Genomic DNA, 24951 nt, shown 5'->3' with positions numbered 1-24951 from the left:
TGGGTGTGTGGCTGAAGGAGAAGGCCGAGGAGAGAGCAGCCGGGGTAGACATGTTCTCTGCTGTGATCCAGGTCTCAGTGAGAGCCAGGAAGTCAAGCGACTGCTCCATGGCAAAACCAGAGATGAAACCGGCCTTGCGGTTGGCTGACTGACAGTTCCAGAGGCCTCCTGTGACCAGGTGCTGGGTGTGAGTAGAACGGGTAGGAAGGATAACAGAGGAGGGGTTCCGGTACATGAATGAGCGAGTCCTATCGTAACTACGAGTAGAGATACGCACAGGTATGGAAAAGACACACATATTCACAAAATGGGGAAAATACTCATCCACCCCCGAAGACTACAACGGAAGACTCCTATGTCTTTGTCCTCCGAGTCTTGACTCCAACGGAAGACTCCTATGTCTTTGTTCTCCGAGTCTTGACTACAACGGAAGACTCCTATGTCTTTGTCCTCCGAGTCTTGACTCCAACGGAAGACTCCTATGTCTTTGTTCTCCGAGTCTTGACTCCAACGGAAGACTCCTATGTCTTTGTCCTCCGAGTCTTCATCCGATGAGTCACGCTGACGCTACAGCTGACGCGAAAAACCCCATCCGGTTATGAGCCCAAGTTAGTGCCAATTACCTCCAGCCGCGTTGACACCGCCCCTTGGCTTTTGGTATTCAAATGACACTCAATAGAAACCAGGTGATGATCGCTCGTCCAATCAGTGAAGATTCAGGTGTCGGAACACAGGACACACCTCTCTACCAAAACAACTCCTTAAAACAGGACAGACTAACAATCTAGCAGCTTTAAACAACAAATACAACAGTAACTTTAGCAGATAAAACTAGTTTAAAGAAGATACTTAGCAGGATCCAAGTAGTCAGTAGTCTCGCCTCACAGGTAGAAAATGCACACTCCTTGAGACCTAGACATATATATATATAAACAAAACAATTACATATTATATATATAATTTACTTATTTATTCTTATAAATATATATATTATAATATTACATTGTTTTGTTTATATACATACATATATACATTTATCTATATATATATTTTAAAAATATATTTATATACATATAATATGGTTATATATATTGTATTTAATAGTATACATGTATTAATATGATTTTATATATACAATTTAATATTGTATATATATATATTAAATAATATTAAATACAATATATAATATATATAAAACCATGTTAATTGGCTAGAGGTTCTATGTTCTATGTATGTTATTTGACCCTCCACAACCCGTCTGTCTGCCCGTCTGTGTGTCTCCAGGTAAAGGCGACGTGTTCGGCGACGTGTTCTGGAACGAGATGGCGCAGTCGTGCGCCAACGTGCGCGCGTTGACCTACTGCGACCTCCACATCATCAAGAGGGACGCGCTGCAGAAGGTGCTGGAGTTCTACGCCGCCTTCGCCAATCACTTCGCCAGGAACCTGGTGCTCACCTACAACCTGAGGAAGAGGGTGAGCCCCGCCCCCTGGCGTCATCCTCCTTTAACGACAACGAAGAGTTCAAAACGGAATCATCGAGACGACAAATGTCTTTATCGCATTTTCACGAGAAAAACGTGATGATGTAAGCGTCCGTTTGAGGGTCGTCCGTCAGTGTTGCGTAACACCGGATATCACCACGTTGCTATGGAGACGACATCTGATCGTTATTATTGAACCGCGTCGGTGCAACCGGGCTCTAAATATTAAAGGAAGCCATATTTCTTTTGAGTGTGAGAGACGGAAGTTGTTTATTTAATGTCGGTTGCGTGAAACACTTGAACAGGAAGCCGACCAATCAGAGAGCTCTCAGGTCGGCGAGGCGCGAGGATAATTTGACCTTGAAAACCATCGTCGTTGAAGACTAAAAAAAAACCACCCAAACAAAGGCTGCTAAGAATGAGACCAAAAGGGACAACAAACAACAAACAACAAACAGACAAACAACAACGCGGGCGAACACGAGCGTAGGCGTTTTAGTCACGTGACCTCGGATCGTCTCTCAGTCACTCCTTGTTCACCTGGTCAGTTTATTAGGTTCACCTGGTCAGTTTATTAGGTTCACCTGGTCAGTTTATTAGGTTCACCTGACGCCGCAGACGAAAAGGAGCGAAACCGTAGATTTCAGTCAGAAAACTTGATGAATGTTGAGGAAACGTTTGTTTTCGCTTCTTTAAATGTGGAGAAAATTATTCAGCCAATAAATATAAATATGTTGTCAAAACAAACAACGAGAGACAATAAAGACGGGTCATCAAATTATCTCTCTCCCTCTTTCTCCCTCTCCCCCACTCTCTCTCCCCCTCTCTCTCTCCATCTCTCTCTCTCTCTCCCCCACTCTCTCCCTCTTTCTCTCTCTCTTTCCCTCTCTCCCCAACTCTCCCTCTCTCCATCTCTCTCTCTCTCCCCACTCTCTCCCCCCCCCCCTCTCTCTCTCTCTCCCCCTCTCTTTCCATCTCTCCCCCTCTCTCTCTCTCTCTCTCCATCTCTCTCCCCCCCCTCTCTCTCTCTCTCTCTCCCTCTCTCTCCCCCTCTCTCTCTCTCTCTCCCCCCCTCTCTCCCCCCCTCTCTCTCTCCATCGGGTCGTGTTCTGCTTGGCGTTGCATTAATGACGTCGCTGAGAGGAAACGACCTGCCAGCAGCTCTTAACCTCCAGCGGCAGCCGAGAGCTGCGTCACACACACACACACACACTCACACACAGACACACACACACACACACACACACACACGCACACTCACACGCGCATAGTGACCTCATCCCATTTAAATCAGGAGGTTTTCAAACTCTTACGTTTGCACTTGAATGCAGCACAGAGAGTGTGTGTGTGTGTGTGTGTGTGTGTGTGTGTGTGTGTGTGTGTGTGTGTGTCCTATCAGAAGAAACAGAGCAGTGTCATCAGCAGTTTTCTCACGTTCTGCGTTCCTCGGCCGCTTCGTCCTCACGATCCAATTTCAGCCGGTCAGGAGCTCCTGATTGGCTGAAGGTTTAACACGACGATGACATCGCCGAGCGAGGGAAGCCTCAGTCAGAGGTCAGAGGTCAGAGGTCACGTGTAGCTGACGGGAACGACAACGTTATTTAACACGTAGGGTTTAAGTTCTATGAAATAGAGCCGCGTCCGTAGAGCAGAACAACGGGGATGAAACCATTCATCAGCACGACGTCTGATTTCATGTCAATGTTTAGTTTCCCTCCTTTTTTTAATTTCCGTTCTTCGTCTCCCAGATCGTGTTCCGTAAGATCAGCGACGTGAAGCGCGAGGAAGAGGAGACGCTGCGGCGCCAGAACGAGGCTCCTCTGGACCTCCCTCCGGACCACCCGGTGCGCCGGCTCTTCCAGCGGTTCCGGCAGCAGCGGGAGGCGCGGCTCGCCGGCGAGCGGGTCGCTCTCGGCGGCGAGCGGGTCGCGCTCGGCGCCGTCCAAAACGCCGTCGCCGCCGACGTGGAGAAAGGCGTCGCTCCCCCGGAGGCGCCCCGACGCCCCAAGATCCTGGCCTCCACCAGCATCGTCACGGTGACGGAGAGCCCGGCCACGCCCGCCGCCACGCCGACGCCATCCGGGCCCTCCAGCCGGGTCATGCTCCACGCCAACGTGACGCCGGTCGGCTGCAAATCCGCCGAGCCGCACAAAGCGCGGGGCTGGGGCCGCCTCCGGGACTCGGTGGCGAAGGCGGAGTCGTGGGGCGGCGTCTCCAAGGCCGAGTCCATGGAGACGCTGCCCGGCAGAACTAAGCGGCCCGGCGAGACGCCGCTCAAGAAGACGGACTCCTGCGACAGCGGCATCACGAAGAGCGACCTGCGCCTGGACGGCGGTGAAGAGGAAGAGGAGGAGGAGGAGAAGACGGCGCCGAGCGCCAGGGCCTCGTTCCTGGAGCTGAAGCAGGATCTGCGCGGCGACATCCGGGCCCTGGACGGCCGCATGGCGGCGCTGGAGGCCCAGCTGGCCCAGATGCTGCGGCTCCTCGAGGCCAGGAGGTCGTCGGGGTCGTTCCTCCAGGCCTCCGGGCCGCCGTCGCCCGACTCCCACAAGGGCGGCTTCTCCTAGCGGCGGGGAGGCGCGGCGCCGCCTTTCGGACCCGCGGGGCGGTTTTGAACCTCCCCAGAATATTTTGAGCAATAATAGGAAACGACGGCTTTAACGGGACTTTGGGTCACTGTGGAGGAGGAGGAGGAGGAGGAGGAGACGCCTCCGATTTAAAGAAGACAGAACTTTTTTTGTTTTAAGGAATAAGCCTCTGCATGATGTCGTATCAAAGCGATGTGATTGGTTGTTAAAGAGCAGCAATAGAAACCATGTGGAAACAGAGAAGCTGCAGGAGTCGGTGAAGGTCACTGGTTCTGGCCTTAAGGTCTCTGGTTCTGGTCCGGCTCGGCCTTCATGTAAACACTGCAGTTTCCTTTAAGAGTGTTTTTATCTGCAGAATGAATGTGAAAGATTTGATGCATCGCCGTGACGACGAGGCCCGAAACGTAAGTCCCTCAGAGCAGGAGTTAATAATAATAATGATAATAATAATTGTAATATTAATAATAGTAATCGGGAGGCGTGTCCGGTCGGCGCTCTCGGGGAACGACCCGGTGACGTCGTGCAGAATTCAAGTGGAAAACGTTTTTCACTCGTCGTGAAGATTAAATATTAAAAATTATATGAAAGCAAAAGAAAAACATAAAATATAAAACCAACGCTCCGTGAACTCGACTCAGCAGCGCGCATATTTGTGTGTGTATGTACATGTTTGTGTGTCTGTATGTATGTGTGCGTGTGTGTGTGTGTTTCTGTATGTATGTGTGCGTGTGTGTGTGTGTCTATGTGTGTGTGTGTCTGTCTGTATGTATATGTGTGTGTGTCTGTGTGTGTGTATGTGTGCGTGTGTGTGTGTCTGTATGTGTGCGTGTGTGTGTGTGTCTATGTGTGCGTGTGTGTCTGTATGTGTGCGTGTGTGTGTGTGTGTCTATGTATGTGTGTGTGTGTCTGTATGTGTGCGTGTGTGTGTCTGTATGTGTGCGTATGTGTGTGTGTGTGTCTATATGTGCGTGTGTATGTATGTGCGTGTGTGTCTGTGTGTGCATATGTGTATATATATATGTACATGTGTGTGTGTGTATATGTATGTGTGTCTGTGTGTATGTATATATGTGCGTGTGTGTATGTGTGTGTGTATGTATGTATATGTATGTGTGCATGTGTGTGTGTGTCTGTATGTGTGCGTGTGTCTGTGTGTGTGTATGTCTGTGTGTGTGTGTCTGTATGTGTGTGTGTGTCTGTATGTGTGCGTATGTGTGTGTGTATGTATGTGTGTGTGTCTGTATGTGTCTGTATATGTGTGTGCATGTGTGTGTGTCTGTATGTATGTGTCTGTGTGTATGTGTCTGTATGTGTGTGTGTGTGTGTGTGTGTGTGTGTGTGGTAATCGGAGCTTCTGCATGCGAGCGATCCCATTGGTCGCTCCGCTTTCTGACAGATTGCGTAATTACAGCCGATGACGTCGTGTTAAAAGACGATTAGATATATTCGCTGAGAGAAGTTGAGTTTTCTCCCTCATAGCGCCCCTAGTGGCCGTTAGCTGAACTGCGTGCGGGCGGACGATCTCGTGAAGCGTAAACGAAGACGTACGTGTTTATTTCTTCTGACACTTTCCTTTGCGCTGACTCAACAGAAAACATCTTCCTACCCTGAACTCTTCCTGACGTCAGTAAAAAAATAAATATTTTAGACCAATCGGATTTATTATGCAAAACAGGCCAATGTCAAACGCTTTATTTCAGACACGTGACGTCATGTGACCAGAAGAGTCTCATGTGTTTTCATTATGCAGCGTCATCATATGACATCATATGACGTCATCGCCATCGACGCTCCGTGTTGTGCATGATGCCGAAAACCTTTTTATCTTTTATTATTTTATTAAAGAAAGTGCTGACTCTGCTTTTCTTCTCTAATCTCTTGGAGGAAGACGAGTTCTGCTTCACATGTCCGTGACGTCTGAGCATGAAGATCATCTCCCGTGCACGGCTTGTAGAAACCACAGATTAGAGATGTATAACTGTATAGATATCTATACATCTATACATCTATACATCTAGTTTCTGTTCTTCTCCTCTTGTCGGGAAGGAAAACTATTAGCACAAAATGTCTCTCATAAAATGACATCAAATGTCAATAAATGATTTCATACTTTGTATTTCGCTCCTTTTGTACTTGTAATGTTTAGAAACCTGAAGGGAAAACACGCACACGCACACAGACACACACACAGACAGACAAAGACACACACCCACACACATTATATTATTAATTAATTATTATTAATCGACATCGGTAATAAATATATCCAGGAATGACATAATTTTTTCAAGGTTGTTTTTATTAAATCATTAATTATAAAAGTAATATTAATTAACCCGTTCCTCTCTTTCCATTCGGCCGACGGGGAATCCCTGAGTCTCCTCTGCATAGCAGCTCCTCCTCTTGTTCTCCTTCCTCCTCCTCCTCATTTAATGTTCTGCATTGCAGTGCCAGCCCTCCTCCTCCTCCTCCTCCTCCTGGTTGATCTCTGCAGCAGTGAACAAGCAGCATGCAGGGGAACTTCTTAGCCTGATGCTGCACAGCCTCCTCCTCCTTTTCCTCCTCCTCTTTCTCTCCCCCTCCCCTGCTCCTCCTCTTCCTCTTCCTCTTCCTCCTCCTCCCTGTTATCCTGAGACCACAGAGCCCCCTACAGAGCGGTCACAGGCATCACAGCCGCCGCTTTTATTTGATTAGACTTCAGACTTTATGACCATCAGTTTAAGAACCACAAGAACAGGAAATAATAATCATAAATCCAAAAGTGTTGTAACACAAACACACCATGACCACAACATAAACAAAAATTACTTCATATATACAGCCATGAATCAATAAAGTTAGATTTTAATATATAACACCGCAAAATAATAATAATAATGTAATCTGAATCAAGTGATTTAACTTATCAGTGGACTAAAATGTTCAATATCTTCCTGAGTTGTGAGGAATAAATTATAAAGTTTTTTGGGCTTCAAGTATTTCAATAAACACGTATTTTTTTTCTCAAAAAGTATTTTAAACTTCATAAAGTAAATGTATATGTGTGTGTTGAACAAGCAGCAGCTGACCCCCCCCCCCCCCTCGCACCTTTTTCCACACCGGTGAGTGCCGGGCGTCATGGCAACAGGTGCAGGCCGCCCCCTGATTGGCTGCGTGTCCCTGGAGGTCACCCAGCTGCCCTTTGCAGTCAGAAGTGCTGAGTGGACCCTCCTTTTTTTATTTGTGTTTACCCCCCCCCCGGCCGCTCCATGGCCTCCTGTTATTGGCCGGCTGAAGCTTCCAGTGCAGCGTGATCATATATGTGTCTCTGCGGCGACGCCGGCGGCCATAAGACAACAAATGTGCGGGGTCAATTGGTAAGGACCGCTACGCCGTGGTGTGCCGTGTGCAGAGGGGGGGGGTGGAGGAGGTGAGGGACCACGAGACAGAGAACTTTGACTCGATGTATTTGAGGCAAGTTTAGAGCTGTAGAAAACAACTAAGTGGGACCTCTATGTGTGTGTGTGTGTGTGTGTGTGTGTGTGAAAATACACTTTGGATCACTACATTTTGGGATGGATGGTTCCAGCTTGTTTAGTTGGAAACCAACAAAGATGTCTGCTGAGGAGGAGGAGGAAGAGGAAGAGGAAGAGGTTGTTTACACATAAGAGAAGAAGCTTTAAAAAAACTAGAGAAAATTAAAGTGAGGGTTAGCGGGACGCCGAGCGGGACGGAGCCTGAGGAGGATTCGAAGAGGAAGAAGATGAAGAAGAGGAAGAGGAGTGAAGATGCTGTTGAGGAGAAGACAAAGGAAGAAGATCACATGACAGGATGAACAGGATGAGGACTAAAGGGGAGTAGATGGGGGAGGGGGAGGAGTGGGGGGCAGGGCCAGAAACAATGCCTCCCCCCCCCCCCCCGTCGGTACTTTTACCATCGACAACAATGGCGTCCGCGCGGTGCTCGATCTCTCCGGCTGCAGCAGCACAAAAGGACCTTTTTGTTGTTGTTGTTTTTTCCACGGCGCTCAGCAGACTCGTGTGAAGACACAAAAGGTCGCGGCGGCTCAAATGATAACCGTTTTTTAAAGAGGTCCGTTTGGTCGAGAAGGTGGAGCTCCTGAAGGAGGCCGAGCGTTGTCCTTCGGTGTGACGTGATTGGCCGATCGCTTCTCGGGTCACGAAGAGGTCAAAGGCCGAGTTGAATACGTCTTTTTAGTTTGCGTGATCAAAACGACACAATCGTCACTTCCTGTTTGTCTCCGAGGTGGGAGGAGTCGTCATCGGTCCTCCGGGTTTCGACAACGGCCATAAATATTTGGTGCAACGCGTGTTTTACGGAAGTTTAATCGAGAGAAATTAAATCAGCAAATGTTTTAATTGTTTATTTTAATTTTTAAAGCAACGATTCTGCTCGTTTTCGTTTGTGTGACTCGTGTTTTTGTCTGTTACTGTCGAGACACTACGTCACTACTTTTATTTACATTTTATTTTATATTCTCCAATGGATTTGAGACTTTGTGTTGTTTACTTTCATTTTAGTATATTTTATTACATTTTTTTAAAAAATTGGACAACAGAAGATATGTAATTTTGAGTTTCTGGTGTTTTACAGAACACATTTTTTAAAGGATAATTTCACTTTATTACAATTTTGGGCTTATTTTTTATAGTTTCTAAAGCCTAAAAAACACAAAGTACAGCCAAGGCGTAAAACACCTTTAGTTCTGCAGGTATTAACGTAAAGTAGCGGACTCATTACGATGTTGACCTGATGGTGGCGCTAGAGCAAAACATCGGAATTAATTTATTTCAGTCGTGCACATTTGGAAACTAGAATGGGCACTCGGTAGAGCGCATACCTTCGCATATCACAAGATTGGGCATTGAATTATGAACATGTTGGCATTAGTTGCATGCCAATTGGATACAAGTTTGACCTTTCCATGACCTTGACCGTTGACCCGATTTATCCCAAAATCTAATCAAATGGTCCCCGGATAATAACCAATCATCCCACCAATTTTCATGCGATTCGGTTTAAAACTTTTTTTGTTATGTGAATAACACGCATAAAAATAAATAAATTATTAAATAAATACACGGCGATCAAAACATAACCTTCCGCATTTTCAATGCGAAGGTAATAATGTCTTTGAGTAGAATTTTAATTGACGTCTTCGGTGAATTGGAAAGTCGTCCTGAAATGTTTTGTATGTTATTTGTATTGCACGGTGAGGCGTTCAGGGGCTTTGTGTAATTGTTGTAGTTTTATAAACCATCCAGAGACTCTGTTCCCGCAGGTTTCCCAAGGGGACGCTGCTGAGGAGCTGGCTCACCAAGTCGCGGCCCCGGCTGCTGCTGCTGATCGCGGGTCTGAAGAGGCCTCAGGTGACCCTCATGAGGAGGAAGAGGATGAAGCGCACCAAAGTAGCAAAGGCCACGTAAGCGGTAAATATGGCTTATGTTGCACGGAGGGATGCTGACCCCTGAGAACGGAGGGGAAACGAGCAGAATATTGATTATAAGATGGATTCATTAGTAATGTCCAGGTGTGTAGCATCGGGGGATGGGTTATGAGGGTTTCGCACTTAAGTTACCGTAGTTTTTACTCGCGTGTCGGAGAACCGCGGTGCCTTCAGGGCCACGTGTTCTCGCGTCGGTATGAAGGAGACAAAAATACGAGGCGATTATTAATGGAACGTCCCCCTGAATCCTGCACGCCGCGCTGTGCCTTTAAGGATATTACATGATGATAAAAGTACAAAATACATCAGGCGGAAAGTTAAATATCTGTCAGGTCTTCTTTTATTCCTCATTCATCCCTTCCACAACTGATCCAGTTAAAATGTGATTTTATTATTATTTGTTGACGTGCTAACTCGCTAAAAACCACACGGTTACTGTCAGTGTTCAAAACCATGGAAATAAACTGGGCTAATATAGCGGGCTTTCTTAACCGATTTATGGCGAGTTGCGGACTCGAGGTCGAGGTTTAGCACGAAGAGTTAATATTTTACGTAAAATATGTACAACTTAATGCTTCACGCGCGATCGCCAGATCAGTTACAACTTTGTTTGGCTCGTTTTCTGCAACCAGGTAGCTAACACACTAGATAGCTAACGCGCTAGGTAGCTAACACACTAGGTAGCTAAAACGCTAGGTAGCTAACACGCTAGGTAGCTAAAGTGCTAGGTAGCTAAAACACTCGGTAGCTAATGCGCTAGGTAGCTAACACGCTATGTAGCTAACGTGCTAGGTAGCTAATGCACTAGGTAGCTAACACGCTAGGTAGCTAACGCGCTAGGTAGCTAACATGCTAGGTAGCTAACGCGCTAGGTAGCTAACATGCTAGGTAGCTAACTTGCTCGACGCGGTTGCCTCTCTTCCAGAAGCTGCAGCCGGATGCCCCACTTCACCTGAGGGCTCCTGAGACATGGAGGATGAAGAACAAGAGACCTCCAGATTAATCTGGATTACACCCAGAATTGGACGACCATTTACCCCCTCTCGTTGCGTTTCGTCTGAACTTGAACGCATCGACAGCTTTATGTGGGATGATTGAACCGCTGAGCCTAATATCTCTTACAAGCCTCTGCAAATGACATTTTCAGCAGCTAAGATTTACAATTGTATTTTTTAGCGTCGACACATTTCTAAAGGACATCTAGCCAAAATATTTCACTCATAATTTAGTTTTTGGAGACAGAAATATCAGTTCAGATACTAGAAAGTCAGAATGTGAACATGAATCCTGATGAACACTGAAGAACAGGAGCGCGACGTGTGCTTAAATTAATATAAAGTTGATTTATTTGAAGCATTATATGGTGGAATAAGATTATTAAATAAAATGGAAACACAAGTGGAGCCTTCAGTCTCATTTTGTTATTGTAGCAAAAATAACTTCTCAACTGAAGCCTCAGATCTCACGTGAAGACTCGCCCCTGATTGGCCGATGATGACGTAATGACGACGTTTTCCATCAGAAATAAAATGTCACTTCTGGTTCACATCTGTATTTATAAAATACATTTCAATTAAATAAATTAACTTCTTGTTTACATCATTTACAATGTTGATTTTTCAGATGTGATCAGCAGTTTACATTAGACCTTCATCAGAGCTCCTCCTCCTCCTCCTCCTCCTCCTCCTCCTCCTCTACTTGGCAGTGAGTTCCCGGTGAAGGTTTCTGTATCTCTGCAGCTCCTTGGGGGAAATCGACGGCTTGAAGTTTTCCAACGCTGAAGAAAAATCCTCAACGCAGACGAGAAGAGGAGAATCCTCCGAGTCCAGACCTGGGAGGGGGGGGGGGGGGGGTAAAGAGAGAGATGGAGGGAGGGAGAGAGAGATCGAGATCAAGGTGAAGAGAGAGATCCAGTTGAAGAGAGACAGACAGAGGGAGAGAGAGAGAGGGATCCAGTTGAAGGGGGAGAGAGAGGGAAAGAGATCAAGGAAAGCGAGAGACGGAGGGAGAGAGAGATCCAGGTGAAGGGAGAGAGAGAGATCCAGTTGAAGAGAGACGGAGGGAGAGAGAGAGAGAGGAAGAGAAGAGGAACTATTTGAAATTGTAGTTTATCACTTTGTGACGCCTGTGTGTTTAAATGGTACGCTGTCCCTTTAAATAAACATAAATACAGACAACAACAACAACACCGGTGTTGTCCTACCGCGGTCGATGAGAGCGATCTTCCTCTTGATGGCGGCCGTCATGGCGTCCGAACACAGGGCGTACAGGTCGGCGCCGGTCATGTGATCGGGGCAGCGCTCCAGCACCCGCTGCAGGTCCACCGCGGGGTCCACCTGGAGCCTGAACACAACACGCAGCGTTCAGGGACGCGGGAAAAAACACCGAACGGAAACGTCCCGAGAGTCTGGGCCGGTCGTCACCTCCGGAGGATCGCCCTGAGGACCTGCAGCTGGGAGGCCCGGTCCTCGCTGAGGCCCACGAACACCAGCTTATCAAACCTGAGGGAGCAGGGGGGGGGGGTCACGGGGGGGGGGGGCGGGGGCGTGTGTGTGTGCATTGTGTGTATGTCTGTGTGTCTATGTGTGTGTATGTGTGTGTCTGTGAGTGTATGTCTGTGTCTATGTGTGTGTATATGTGCGTGTCTTTGTGTGTATGTCTGTGTGTGTATGTCTGTGTGTGTGTCTGTGTGTGTATTGCTGTGTGTCTGTGTAAGTCTTTGTCTGTTTGTGTCTGTCTGTGTGTGTGTATATGTGTGTGTCTATGTATGTGTGTCTGTGTGTATATATATATATGTGTATATGTGCGTGTATGTCTGTGTGTATGTGCATATATGTGTATGTCTGTATGTGTGTCTGTGTGTATGTCTGTGTGTGTCTGTGTGTATATGTGTGTGTCTGTATGTGTGTATATGTATGTCTGTGTGTGTATGTCTGTGTGTGTATATGTGTGTGTCTGTGTGTGTGTATGTCTGTGTGTGTCTGTGTGTATATGTGTGTGTCTGTGTGTGTGTATGTCTGTGTGTGTATGTCTGTGTGTCTGTGTGTGTGTCTGTGTGTGTCTGTGTGTGTCTGTCTGTATGTGTGTGTATGTCTGTATGCGTGTGTCTGTGTGTGTATGTCTGTGTGTGTCTGTATGTCTGTTTGTGTGTGTGTATGTGTGTGTGTGTGTGTGTGTGTGTGTGACCTCTGACCTGCCGGGCCTCAGCAGTGATCGGTCCAGCAGGTCTGGACGGTTCGTGGCTCCTATCACAAAAACTCCGGCACACGTTGGCAGAGCGTCGAGCTCGGCCAGCAGCTGGGACACGACTCTGCGGGGAGGTCAGGACGTCGTCAACAACAACAACAACAACAACAACAACAGGGTTGCTCAATAAAATGCTCGCTAGTCGGTACCGAGGAGGTTCTGGGTGGTTTTAAATGTTTCCAGCCTGTAAAAAGTTACGGATTGTGTACTAACTGTGTAGTAAAGTATATTAAGCCCAAAGCCAGTTGGAGTCTCCTCAGGTGAGGCCCCTCACCTGTCCATCACCCCCCCTGAGTCTCCACTGCGCCCCCTGCTGGGAGCCAGAGAGTCCAGCTCATCGAAGAAGACGACGCACGGAGCCGCTGAGCGCGCTCTGCTGAACACTACACACACACACACACACACACACACATAAACACACACACACATAAACACACAGGTTGATGTACAACTCGAGGAGCACAGGTGTAATACACAGAAAGCTCCTCTAGGGGAACCGGACCTTCTCTGATGTTCTCTTCACTCTGACCCACGTACATGTTGATGAGCTCCGGACCTTTAACGCTGAAACACAGAACAGGTGAACACCTGGAGGAGCGAAGGTTTTCCCCACCTGAGGAAGGTGAGGGTGCTCCCTACCTGAGGAAGGTCATGGAGCACTCGGTGGCCACGGCCTTGGCCAGCAGGGTCTTGCCGGTCCCCGGGGGTCCGTACAGGAGGAGCCCGGTCCGGTTCAGACCCAGACTCAGGAGCTCCGGGCGCTGCAGAGGCAGCTGGACCGTGTCCAGGATCTCCTTCTTCACCTGCTGCAGCCCGCCGATGTCCTCCCAGCGCACGTCTGGGATCTACAGGTCAACCGCAGGTGAGCCTCAGAGGCCCGAACACCGACATCCCATAATGAGCCCGCGGGCGCAGGGCGTCACCTTGGGGGCCCCGATGGCCGAGGACTGGGCCTCCTGCAGGGTCTTCAGGGCGGAGCAGAAGTCCTGGTCCAGGACCGCCACGCCGCTGGAGCGCAGGGTCTCCTCCAGCCGGGCCCCCTCCAGCCGGGCCCCCTCCAGCCGGGTCTCCTCCAGCCGGGTCTCCTCCAGCCGGGCCCCCTCCAGCCGGGCCCCCTCCAGCCGGGCCTCCTCCAGCCTCCCACGGCTGAACACACGCAGGTTAAATAACACGAGTCAATAGGTCAGTGATGACGCTCGCGACCTTTGACCTTTGGTCTCACCAGGTGTGAATCAGCCTCCTGCAGGCAGCTCGACCGGCTTCCACCAGCAGGGCGCTCAGATCCCCCAACACAAAGCCCTGAGGAGGAGGAGGGAGGAGTTGAAAGAGGAGGATGAAGAGGAGGAGGAGAAATAGGAGGAGGAGAAAGAGGGATGAGGAGAAAGAGGATGAGGAGGAGGAGGAGTCCTTCATGAGCACAGTGTGGGGCTCCTCCTCCTCTCGTACCGCGGTGCCCTTGGCGATCCTCTCCAGGTCGACGTCTCTCCCCAGCTGGAGGTCTCGGCTCAAGCTGACCAGCATGGCGAGCCGCTGCTCCTCGGTGGGACTCTCCAGCGCCACCCGGTGGACGAACGCCGCCGCGACGCCCGCCGGCAGCTCCCGGGGTTTGCGGACCGTCGCCACGACGACCACGCTGGAGGACAACCACCAGGTCAGACTTCGGCCCCCGGCCTCGGCGTGACCGCAGAGAGAACCTGACATGTGGCAGCGACCTGCAGGGGGCGCCGCGGAGCAGGCGGCAGAGCGCGGCGTGGACTCGGCTGTCCTCCCTGGCGTCGCCGCGGCGACCGAGCAGCAGCTGCAGGTTGCGCAGCAGCAGGACGCACGGACGCAGCGCCTCGGCACGCCGGAACGCCGACGACAGCTTCGCCTCCGAGGCCGCCGGCGTGTCGGCGCACACGGCGACGCAGTCCACCTGCACACAGGTAACAACAGGAAGGGTCGCCTAGCAACGGAGGCTACGCACAGAAAGAAAAGAGAGCAGAGTGAGAGGGAGGAGAAGAAGAACGGAAGAAGAAGAATGGAAGAGGAAGAAAAAGAAGTCAAACGGAAGATGAAGAAGAATGGAAGAGGAAGAAAAAGAAGAACGGATGAAGAAGTCAAACGGAAGATGAAGAAAAAGAAGAAGAAGAACGGAAGAAGAAAAACGGAAAAAGAAGAAGAACGGAAAAAGAAAAAGAAGTCAAACGGAAGAAGAAGAACGGAAGAAGAAAAAGAAGTCAAACGGAAGATGAAGAAGAAGAAGAATGAAATTAGAAGAAGTCAAACGGAAGAAGAAGAAGAAGAAGAACGGAAAAAGAAAAAGAAGTCAAACGGAAGATGAAGAAGAAGAAGAAGAATGGAAGAAGAAGAAGAGGAAGAGTCCCACCTTCAGCAGGTGGAGGTTGAGTCTCCGGGTCGCTGCTCTGAGCGCCGTCACTTTCCCACTTCCTGTGGGTCCGTGCAGGAGGACGGTGCAGCCGGCCAGAGAGCTGCTGCAACCACAGGACACAATGACATCACCGGTCCCGTGACCCCGTGACCCCGTGACCCCGCGGCCCATCTGGCGCCCGCGGCCCCGGCTCGTTACCTGCGCTGCAGGTGCGGGCTGACGGCGCTGCAGAGGAGCTCCACGGTGGTCTGGAGGCCCGCGGGACACAGGCTGCTCCACAGGGACCGCCCCCCCCCCACGGAGAGGCCGGGCACCGGGCCGCCGGCGGGGCCTCGCTGGGGGAGACACGGGAGTCAGCCGGCAGGGAGACACACGGCGGCAGAGGTCAAGGGTCAGAGGTCAAAGGTCACCATGTAGAGCGTGGTGTGCAGTCTGTCCACCAGTAGAGCTTCTTCTTCTTCTCCTCCTTCTTCTTCTTCTCCTCCTCCTCCTCCTCCTCCTCCTCCTTCCTCCGTCGACAGACACACCTTCTGCACTCTGAAGTACAGCACTGGACACCTGACGGAGGTCAAAGGTCACACAGGCCCCAAAAAGAAAAACATATCCTGTTTTCATATTGATGTTTAGTATGATTAAGACCACACACACGCAGACACACACACACACACACACACACACACATACGCCTACACACACACACACGCAGACACACACACACACACCCACCCCTACACGCAGACACACAGACACACACCCACCCCTACACGCAGACACACAGACACACACACACACATACGCCTACACACACACACACGCAGACACACACACACCCACCCCTACACGCAGACACACATACACACGCCTACACGCAGACACACACACACATACGCCTACACACACACACACACACGCAGACACACACACACACACCCACCCCTACACGCAGACACACACACACACACGCAGACACACACACACACATACACCTACACCTACACGCAGACACACATACACCCCCCCACACACACCTGTGCACCCCCTCTGCGTTGCTCTCCAGCAGGTCGGGGGCGTGGCCTGTGGGGACCGTCAGGACGTCTCCCTGTGAAACGAGCCTGAGGAGACACCGGTACACGGGGAGTCTCACTGTGAACGTCACACAAACAACTTTATTGACAACACGACCGACCGACGCGCGACTCGGGCCGACCTGGGCGAGGCGAAGTGCTCGGACAGCAGGTCGCCGTAGCAACCGAGGTTGTTGTAGAGCGGCGACGCGACCGGCTGGACGTGAAGCTCGCCGGCGAACATCGGAGAAGAAGAGCGACTGAAGCTGTCTGAGTGGCGAGCGGCGGCGGCGGGCGCCGGAGGAGACGGCGTCCAGCGCTGAGACAACGAGACACGACATCAGGAATGTGAGACGTCTGCAGGACATTCTGACTGAAGAGAGAAGATGAACTGTATAACAATAATGAATAATAATACATAACATAATAATAATGTATAATCATATATAATATGATAATAATGAATAATAATATATAATATAATAATAATGTATAATAATATGATAATAACGAATAATAATATGTAATATAATAATGAATAATAATAATGAATAATAATATATAATAATAATGTATAATATAATAATAATGAATAATAATATATAATAATAATGTATAATATAATAATAATGAATAATAATATATAATAAAATAGTAATGTATAATATAATAACAATGAATAATAATATATAATATATTAATTATGAATAATAATATATAATATAATAATAATGTATTATATAATAATAATGAATAATAATATAATATAATAATTATGAATAATAATATATAATAATATATAATAAATATGAATAATAATATAATAATAATGTATAATATAATAATAATGAATAATAATATATAATAATGAATAATAATATATAATAATAATGTATAATATAATAATAATGAATAATAATATATAATATAATAATAATGTATAATATAATAATAATGAATAATAATATATAATAAAATAGTAATGTATAATATAATAACAATGAATAATAATATATAATATATTAATTATGAATAATAATATATAATATAATAATAATGTATTATATAATAATGAATAATAATATAATATAATAATTATGAATAATAATAATATATAATATAATAATTAAGAATAATATTATAATAATAATGTATAATATAATAATAATGAATAATATAATAATAATGTATAATATAATAATAATGAATAATAATATAATAATAATATATAATAATAATGTATAATATAATAATAATGAATAATACTATATTATATAATAATAATGTATAATCTAATAATAATGAATAATAATATATAATAATGTATATTAATACATAACATAATAATAATGTATAATAATTTATTATAATAATGTATAATAATTTATAATATAATAAATAATAATATAATAATAATGAATAATAATATATAAATGTTGAGGATTTTGGCAATCATCTTGTGACCCTCTTAGATTCCCCTCACGACCCCCTCAGGGTCCCCCACCCACAGGTTGGCTTCCAATGTATGTGTCTGTGTGTGTGTGTTGTGTTGTGTTGGAAGCACCTGCATCACCGTAATAGTGTCAAACGGCGGCTCCACACAGAAAGAAAAGCAGATTGAGAGGGAGGAGAACAGAAGAAGAACGGAAAGAGAAGAAGAACGGAAGAAGAAGAAAAAGAACGGAAGAAGAAGATCAATGGAAAAGAAGAAGAATGGAAGAAGAGGAAGAACGGAAGAAGAAGAAGAGAAGAACCTTCATCCTCAGCGTGCAGCCGTTCACGGGGATCTCGTCTCCTTCCGTCATGTTGAACCACAGCGTTGCCGATATGAAGCCCACTTCGTCGTGATTCTGCAGGTCCGGGTTCTGCCGGTCCGGGTTCTCCGTTAAATCCACCACCAGCACGGAGACCAGCCGCTGTCTGCCGGCGGCCCCCTTGACGTCGGGGAGCCCCGGCCCGGTGGTTCTGGAGGCCCCGCCGGGCCTCGACAGCTTCACCCACTCCTGGTTGAACAGCCCGAGCCGCAGGAGCAGCCGTTTGCTCACGAACACGCAGTTGTCCACGTCGGCGGCGCCCTGCTGACCTTTGACCCCGAGCCATCGCCCGGTGTCCACCACCTGGACGTCCAGCCGGCACTCCAGCGCCTGCAGGACCCCCGAGAGCCCCGAGGGCCCCGAGAGCCCCGAGCGCAGCAGCTCGCTGTCCAGGAGGGAGCGGCCGCCCGCGAGGCCGTCGGCGTAATGAGCGAAGTCCGACACGCACAGCCGGAGCGGCCTGCAGGCCGGGGCGGCGCCGGGGGGGTCCGCCGAGTCCGGGCAGTCCGTCAGAACCAGAGCGGTGTCGGCGGTGATCCGGCCCTGTGTCACGGGGCTGCAGTCCAGCACCAGCAGCTCCATCAGCTGCTGCTGCACCTGAACACACAGAGGGGTGGAGACACGCTTTCAACGAAGCGAGAAATGAAATGCATCTATTTTTTAATTTAGCGATATTTATATAACGGTTTAAACTTTCTTTTTAGACATGTTTTTATAATGTTTGTTTTCTTAGGTTTGCTCTACTTTTCTAAGTTTTAGAAAATAAAAGTGGTAAAGACACAGACATGTTGAGCAAGTAGACACTACGACACAGAAACCGATTACAACTAGAATTTAAATACATCTATTTTTAAAACGTATCCACATTTAAATAACTTTAAAAACAACTAATAAACAGTTTTAACTTTTTAAAATAGTGGAGAAATAATGAAGTTTTTGTGAGAGGAATGTTTTTCTCTTAGCTTTAGAAAATAAAACTGCTAATATTCCCCAACAGTAAATATTCTGCATGTTGATGAAGTGTAATTAAAGCGTCCACGGGACTCAGTCCGGGTTCAACCCGACCAGGACTCGCCTGTGCCGGGTCCTCTCCCAGCAGCGGGTGTCGGGGCAGCAGCAGCGGGTCTCCCCGCCGGGCCAGCAGCCACTGTCCCGGGCGGCAGAGCTCCAGCAGCCCGCCGGTGAAGCGCTCGGCTCCGGCCCAGAGGAGGCTCTGCCTGCTGCGGGCTCCCAGCACCAGTCTCTCCAGGGGGATCGGCTCCAGGGCCCGCAGGGTCCCCGTGCTGCTGCCGAGCCCCTGGAGCCCGTGGTGCCGCAGGAAGAAGCGGCTGGTGAACACCCGGACCCGGATCCCGAGCTCCGCTCCGGGGGAGTCTCCTCCTCCTCCGCAGCCCGCGATCTCCTCCTCGGTGGTCGGGTGGACGCGCAGTAAGATGCCCGGCCCTCCGGAGCCCCGAGGCCGCTGCGGGGTGAAGAGGGCGGTCGGCGGGTCGGTGTCATTCTGGAAAACCGAGTGCAGTTGAGTTTGAAGAACCAGAACGTCCAGGGGACTCAGGTGCGAAGGGAAACTTTCCAAACAACACAACTCCACCTGCGCCGCCATCTTGCTGCTGCGTCATTTCCGCGACTTCGTTACAGTTTCCGGCCTCATCATCGCCATCTGGTGGCTGACCGGGAGAACTACATATAATAACATTAGTACTGCCATTACTGCTTTTACCAACACTACTACTACTACTACTAATAATAATAATTAATAATGAGGAATAATACCTCTTTTATTTAATTTCTAGGCTGATATTCGTTTTTAGTTTCAGTGACTGTTATTGCTATATTATTAATATTGTATTATTGCCTGGAGGATAACTGTTACACAATAGTGACTTTATAAAATACCTGCTGCTGATATAAGATCATTACCACACCAGAGCCGTGTAGTCACTGTCAAAATAATCTGTTAGAAGTAAGTTCTGTAAGTTGCAGTTAAGTACTTGATTTATTAAGAATGAGAATAAATAAAACATTATCGAAATAGAATCGTCGCCCCGAGCAGCTGAAACGAGTTTCCTTTCGACGGCCTGAGCTTCTTTCTTCTGTTGCCGAGTGGAAGTTTAAATAAGAGGTCAGTTTTATTCAGATGATGTTCATTTTGTGTCTTTTTTTGCTGTTGATTCGTTTAAAAAAAAAAAAAAAAAAGCCACATTAAATCTACTTTGATTCAATGTTGTAAGTCTGGCTCCAGGTCAGGTTCGGTGACCCCGATGTGACAAAAGAACGACAAGACGCCCAATCCACACAACCAAGACTTTACTTCACAGCTCAGTGCCCATCGACCCCCTACAGACACAACGTGGGCTCCAACAACCACCGTCAGCGGGATCCAAGCAGGTATAACGTCCCCTCGCCAATTAACCCTGTTTTTCTCATGCGTAAAAAACGGGCATAATGCCAACACATTGGAACGGAAGGTTAAAGAAGACTTTGCACTTTTGCTTGGCAAGATACAAAATAAAGATGTCTTTATGAGGGAATGATTTCTATTATATACAATTCAGAGCATAAAGAAAAAAGAAAAAACACCCAGAAAATAGAATGATTAAAGCATGCCCATTGTCACACCATGAGGAGGAGGCGGCAGCGAGCGGTTTATTTGTGTTCACATCCAACTCTTCTTTTAATCCGAGACTATAATGAGCACAGGATATAGTTAGGAATCCATTATTATATTATCATTAATCGGGCATTAAAACCAGTCGAATTCGGTCTATTTTGGCGCCTGTTTATCCAAATAGGAGAACTATACCAAAGGTATAGATTGTTGTCCATGTTTTTTAAATATTTGTTTCCATTTACAGATTCAATGCATTTGTGATATACTTCACCATGCAACCAAGCAGGGTACTAGAGGAGTAGTATACGTAGCTGTGGACAAGCCGGGAGTACCGTGTAAAGGTGAGAGTGTCTGAAGCCGAGATGTCACGGCTCCAGACACCAGGTAGATGGACGGTTTGAGGGGAGCAGCAGGCGAATCCGTAGCACCATCGCAACGACGCTCAGTCTAGATTACTGGAAGCCCATGAAGATAATTCAGCAAGCTGTCCTTTGAAAATAAAACAACTCAATAAAGATGTCCGTGTACATTAAATGAATTGAAAGAGGCGATTGTAAGATCACGGTCTAATATCAGGTGAGGACCTTTGAGGCGTAGCTTTGTCCGAAGACTGATTATACACAAACATGTCTCGGCTCACGAGTCTCTTTGTATTATCTAGCGGGCGCCGCCTTCTCCTTGGCGCTCGGCTTCCCCTTGGCCGCGCCGGCGGTCTTCGGCCTGGTCCCGGCGGGCGCGGTGCCGTCGAAGGTCTGGGCGGCGGTGGCTTCCTGCGAGGCGCTGCGCCGCAGGGTCGTTGTAGTCCTGGGCGGCAGCACCGGGACGGTCGGGGTTCGCACCGAGAGCGGCTGCCTGGACGGACAGACTCTCTGGGGGGAGGGGCTGTCAGTCCGGCAGCGGTTGGAGCTAAGGCTGCGGCGGGTTCCGAACAGGACCCGCAGGGGCATCCGAGGGCTGCCGGACGGGCCGGCGGACGGACGGGGAAAAGAGGAGGAGGACCTGGGGGCGACGGGTTTGGATTTCCGTTGAGCGTTTCGTCCAATTTTCTGATTCCTGTGGAACAGGAGGTACAAATGAAGGTGTTATATTTATAGGGCTCTCAAGTGTCACGCATTGAGCGTGAGACTCACGCATTTCGGTCTTAAGTCACGCACTCCCGCCACACATCGTATTTCTCACGCTGAAAAAAACTCTCGGCTATTTAATGTTTTAATGTGCCGCAGCGCGCAAACATGAGCCGCGCTGCCCTCACTGTGGAGGAATCAAGCGCTCCCCTGGAGTTCTGCTGTGAGGAGCCACTTATCAGCCAATCAAAAAGAAGAAATGGGCTACACAATAGCCAATCAGAAAAAATCCCGTATCTGTTGTATCTGGGTGAGATTTAATCCAGCAACCAGTTGATGGAAATGTCACGCTTGTCTGTCTTCAAAACTTGAGAGCCCTGTATTTAGAGATTCTACATAGAAATATCGAATCGACTGCAAAAAGCACGAAACAGGAGGAACATACCCATTGGTGAAGGATGGCGCTCCTTTGGTCGTGCTGGAGTCCGGCATGGAGAGAGGAGAAGGAGCGGCGAGCCCCACCGGCGGCCTCTTCACGGGGGTGGCGGGCCTGGGGATCCTGCTCCTGCACTCCTTGGAGCCTCGCTCCTCGGTGGGCTTGAGACGGGAGCTCCTCCTGGACTCGTCCAAGGTGTGCGTGTCCTCCTCCGAGCCGGCGGCGGACAGAGTTTCAGACGCCCGGCGCCGCTCGTCGTCCCCGGAGGACACGGACGACGACGTCCCGGACGCCATCCTCTTCCTCATCCAGCGACCCTGCTGCTTCTGGACCAGCACGCGGGCCAAGTCCGGCTGCCGGGCCCGCCGCCGGAGCCGGGCCCGAGCGGAGAGGGAGGAGGACCGCTCGGAGCCCGAGTCCTCTTCGGAGACGAGTATCGGGATTCGGCTTCGGATCCGGGGTTTCGCGGCGGCCGGCGGTTCTGATCCGGTCGCCTGAAGTTCGCCGGGTAACGGCGGTTCTTTAGCTTCCGGCGACGGATCTGCGAGTTCACGAACCGGCGACACGGACCGGAGCGGAGCGGCTGACGGACCGTTCTCAGTTTCCAGGCGTTCTTCGAGCGGCGCGGTTAGTTCCGGCACCGACTCCTCCGCGGACTCTCGCGTCTCCGGCGCCGCCCCTCGCTCGCCGCCGCCGTCCTCCGCGGCCGCCGCCTTCGCCGCGGCCGAGACGTCCCGGTCGCTCTCCCTGGCGGAGTGACCGTCGGACGACATGACGTTGAGGTGCGACGTCTCGGCGATGTGGACGAACGTGCGCTCGACTTTGGTGAAGGGCGGCGACGCCGGGGCGATGGGCGTGGACGGCCTCAGGTCCGACCGGACGGCGGGGGACAGGCGGCCGGTCTCGGAGGGTTCCGGCTGAACCGCCTCCCGGTCGGTCCGGGAGTTGAGCGCGCACGGCGTGGCGGCCAGCTCCGCCTCCAGGACGTGATCTCCGGAGGGCGACTTGCGAGTGTCCCCGGGCGAGAAGAGGACGAGGGTCTTGGAGGCGTCCTCCAGGTCGGGGTCGGCGTCGTCGGCGGCCAAGGCGTGCTCCCGCCGGCCCCTCTGGTCCTCGGCCATGAGCGTGGACGGCGCGGCGTCCTGGCTGCGCTCGGTGCTCTTCTGGCTGGCCTCGTTGTCGGACTCGCTCTTGGTGACGTCGTCGTCCCTCGGCCCCGAAGGTTCCCGGACTTCTTCTTCTTCCTCCTCCGCCGCGGGGAAGCTCCGGCGCTGAGGCAGAGTGCCGGTGAGCATGACGGCGAGGAAGTCGGCCCTCTTGGCCCGGAGCTGAGGGAGGATGTGGAAGTGCTCCTTCTCGTCGCTCTGGCCCTTGGTGCGATAGTCCGGGGACGGCGGTGACGGGTTGCTCTGCTCCGGGGGCGACATCGCCTGGAGTAAGGAACAAGGCTTTATTGTTACAACTGTTGAAAACAAGGCAAAAACAGGTGAAAACAGCAACAACTAGAACGGGCACTCGGTAGAGCGCATACCTTCGCATATCACAAGATTTGGCATTGAATTATGAACATTTTGGCATTAGTTGCATGGCAATTGGATAAAAATTGACCGTGCTATGGTAAAAATAAGATGTTGACCTTTTCATGACCTTGACCTTTGACCCGATCGATCCCAAAATCTAATCAAATGGTCCCCGGATAATAACCAATCATCCCACCAAATTTCATGCGATTCGGTTTAATATTTTTTTAGTTATGCGAATAACACGCATACAAATAAATAAATAAATAAATAAAAACACGGCGATCAAAACATTACCTTCCGCATTTTCAATGCGAAGGTAATAAGATGGGGAAATCATTCCCAACAAATATCAGTTCAGTTCAAATACAATTCCATCAGAGCTCAACGTTTCTAATTGAATATTTGTTGGTTTCCAGGCTTTAACTGGCATGAATAGATTGGTTAAGGATGCAGGATAACGTGCTTCAGTTTGCAAGAACACATTTCTGTTGAAAAGATCGTCCCGCACGTGTAGCTCCGCCCCCTCCGACGCCTCTCCCAGGAAGAAAGACGTCAGGATGTTTTTGCCCCCAAAACCATTTTAATGTCATTTTGGTTGTACACAAGCTTTTCAAGATTGTCTAGATTACATACATTGATATAAAAGGCACAAAAAAATGCATTGCAGAGTTTATCCTTAGACAGCACGCAGTCTGATATCAGGTGATTTTCAAGTGTTTCCCTTCATAAAGATTTACCATACAGCCTGTACATACGTACTAAACCCCGCTAATGTTCATGCTATTAGAGATTAACTGCAAACCTTAATTACTTTCTACATTTCTGTATATATGTACACTTATCATTTGGATTTACAAAAAGTTTAAAATACATGCTTGACCTGTAAATTATACAAGCGGTACTGTACAATCGTAGAGCGATAGAAAAAAGAAAAGAAACGCTTCGCCGTGTCGTACGAGTGAGAGACGCTCACGGATCGTCACGCCGAACGCCGGGAGCTCCTCGGTCCTCTGTTGGCGCTCTGCTGCTATTGCAAAAACTTTGAAGAAACATTCAGACATTTTTTTTTTACGAAACACTTTGTGGGTCGTCGCACGAGAACCGTTTGGATTAGCATAGTTTAGCTTCGCGCAAAGTCCGGACGCAGTGGGATTTTAGCAGCAATTAGCATCGGAGCTATTTGTTAATCTTGTTTCCAGTCGTGAAATCACTGTCCCTCACTCAAACCCAGCTGGCCACAGGGTGAACTGCTGAGTGGCTCGTTGTAAAGATGGTCGCTGAGCTAGCAGTCCCCTCCCCCCCCTC

At 48.8% G+C, this 24951-nt stretch overlaps 3 protein-coding genes across 15 annotated transcripts in view; 1 reads left to right on the top strand and 2 right to left on the bottom strand.

The window, feature by feature from the left end:
• The window catches only part of LOC130189691 (potassium voltage-gated channel subfamily H member 1-like), a 31364-nt gene extending 26492 nt beyond the window's left edge, over window positions 1-4872 (top strand). Inside the window, exons 10-11 of the mRNA XM_056408626.1 lie at window positions 1285-1475; window positions 3232-4872. Of these exons, the coding sequence (XP_056264601.1) occupies window positions 1285-1475; window positions 3232-4050 (1010 nt within the window). The 3' untranslated portion in view covers window positions 4051-4872. The remainder of the gene's footprint in view (window positions 1-1284; window positions 1476-3231) is intronic.
• A 6310-nt stretch (window positions 4873-11182) lies between these two features.
• pex6 (peroxisomal biogenesis factor 6) lies at window positions 11183-19633 on the bottom strand. Of its 8 annotated transcripts, none has more exons than XM_056408621.1 (18): window positions 19088-19630; window positions 17953-18609; window positions 16342-16517; window positions 16163-16246; window positions 15545-15692; window positions 15333-15469; window positions 15132-15237; window positions 14476-14678; window positions 14210-14396; window positions 13986-14062; window positions 13687-13909; window positions 13403-13608; window positions 13266-13327; window positions 13038-13146; window positions 12711-12827; window positions 11941-12018; window positions 11721-11860; window positions 11183-11348 (listed from the first exon to the last, which is right to left on the bottom strand). In XM_056408621.1, exons 1-18 carry the CDS (start codon window positions 19613-19615, stop codon window positions 11212-11214), a joined length of 3375 nt encoding a protein of 1124 aa, XP_056264596.1. In that variant the 5' UTR covers window positions 19616-19630; the 3' UTR covers window positions 11183-11211. The 8 variants fall into 8 exon arrangements, 4 of the variants coding, with proteins under 4 accessions (XP_056264596.1, XP_056264597.1, XP_056264598.1 ...); XM_056408622.1 differs by having other exon boundaries at window positions 15132-15234; XM_056408623.1 differs by lacking the exon at window positions 11941-12018 and having other exon boundaries at window positions 19088-19631.
• Window positions 19634-20302: 669 nt separating this feature from the next.
• Window positions 20303-24951, bottom strand: part of ttbk1a (tau tubulin kinase 1a) — a 47487-nt gene continuing 42838 nt past the window's right edge. For all 6 annotated transcript variants that reach the window (XM_056408615.1, XM_056408617.1, XM_056408618.1 and 3 more), the window contains 2 exons: window positions 22133-23553; window positions 20303-21676 (listed from right to left, as the gene is read on the bottom strand). In XM_056408615.1, coding sequence (XP_056264590.1) covers window positions 21277-21676; window positions 22133-23553 — 1821 coding nt within the window. In that variant the 3' untranslated portion in view covers window positions 20303-21276. The remainder of the gene's footprint in view (window positions 21677-22132; window positions 23554-24951) is intronic.

This window comes from Pseudoliparis swirei, chromosome 24 (genome assembly GCF_029220125.1).
Source record: "Pseudoliparis swirei isolate HS2019 ecotype Mariana Trench chromosome 24, NWPU_hadal_v1, whole genome shotgun sequence".
Lineage (NCBI taxonomy): Eukaryota > Metazoa > Chordata > Actinopteri > Perciformes > Liparidae > Pseudoliparis > Pseudoliparis swirei.
The sequence above is the reverse complement of the archived record's forward strand: the minus strand, read 5'-3'. Positions and strand labels throughout refer to the sequence as shown.

Coding starts and splice junctions, on each gene's coding strand:
- pex6 (XM_056408621.1), bottom strand. CDS start 19,615: ATGGCGGCGCAGGTGGAGTTGTGTTGTTTGGAAAGTTTCCCTTCGCAC. Junction 16,247..16,341: donor GAGCACTTCGCCTCGCCCAG/GTCGGCCCGAGT, acceptor GTGTCTCCTCAG/GCTCGTTTCACAGGGAGACG. Junction 12,828..13,037: donor TCAGGGGGGGTGATGGACAG/GTGAGGGGCCTC, acceptor ACCTCCCCGCAG/AGTCGTGTCCCAGCTGCTGG.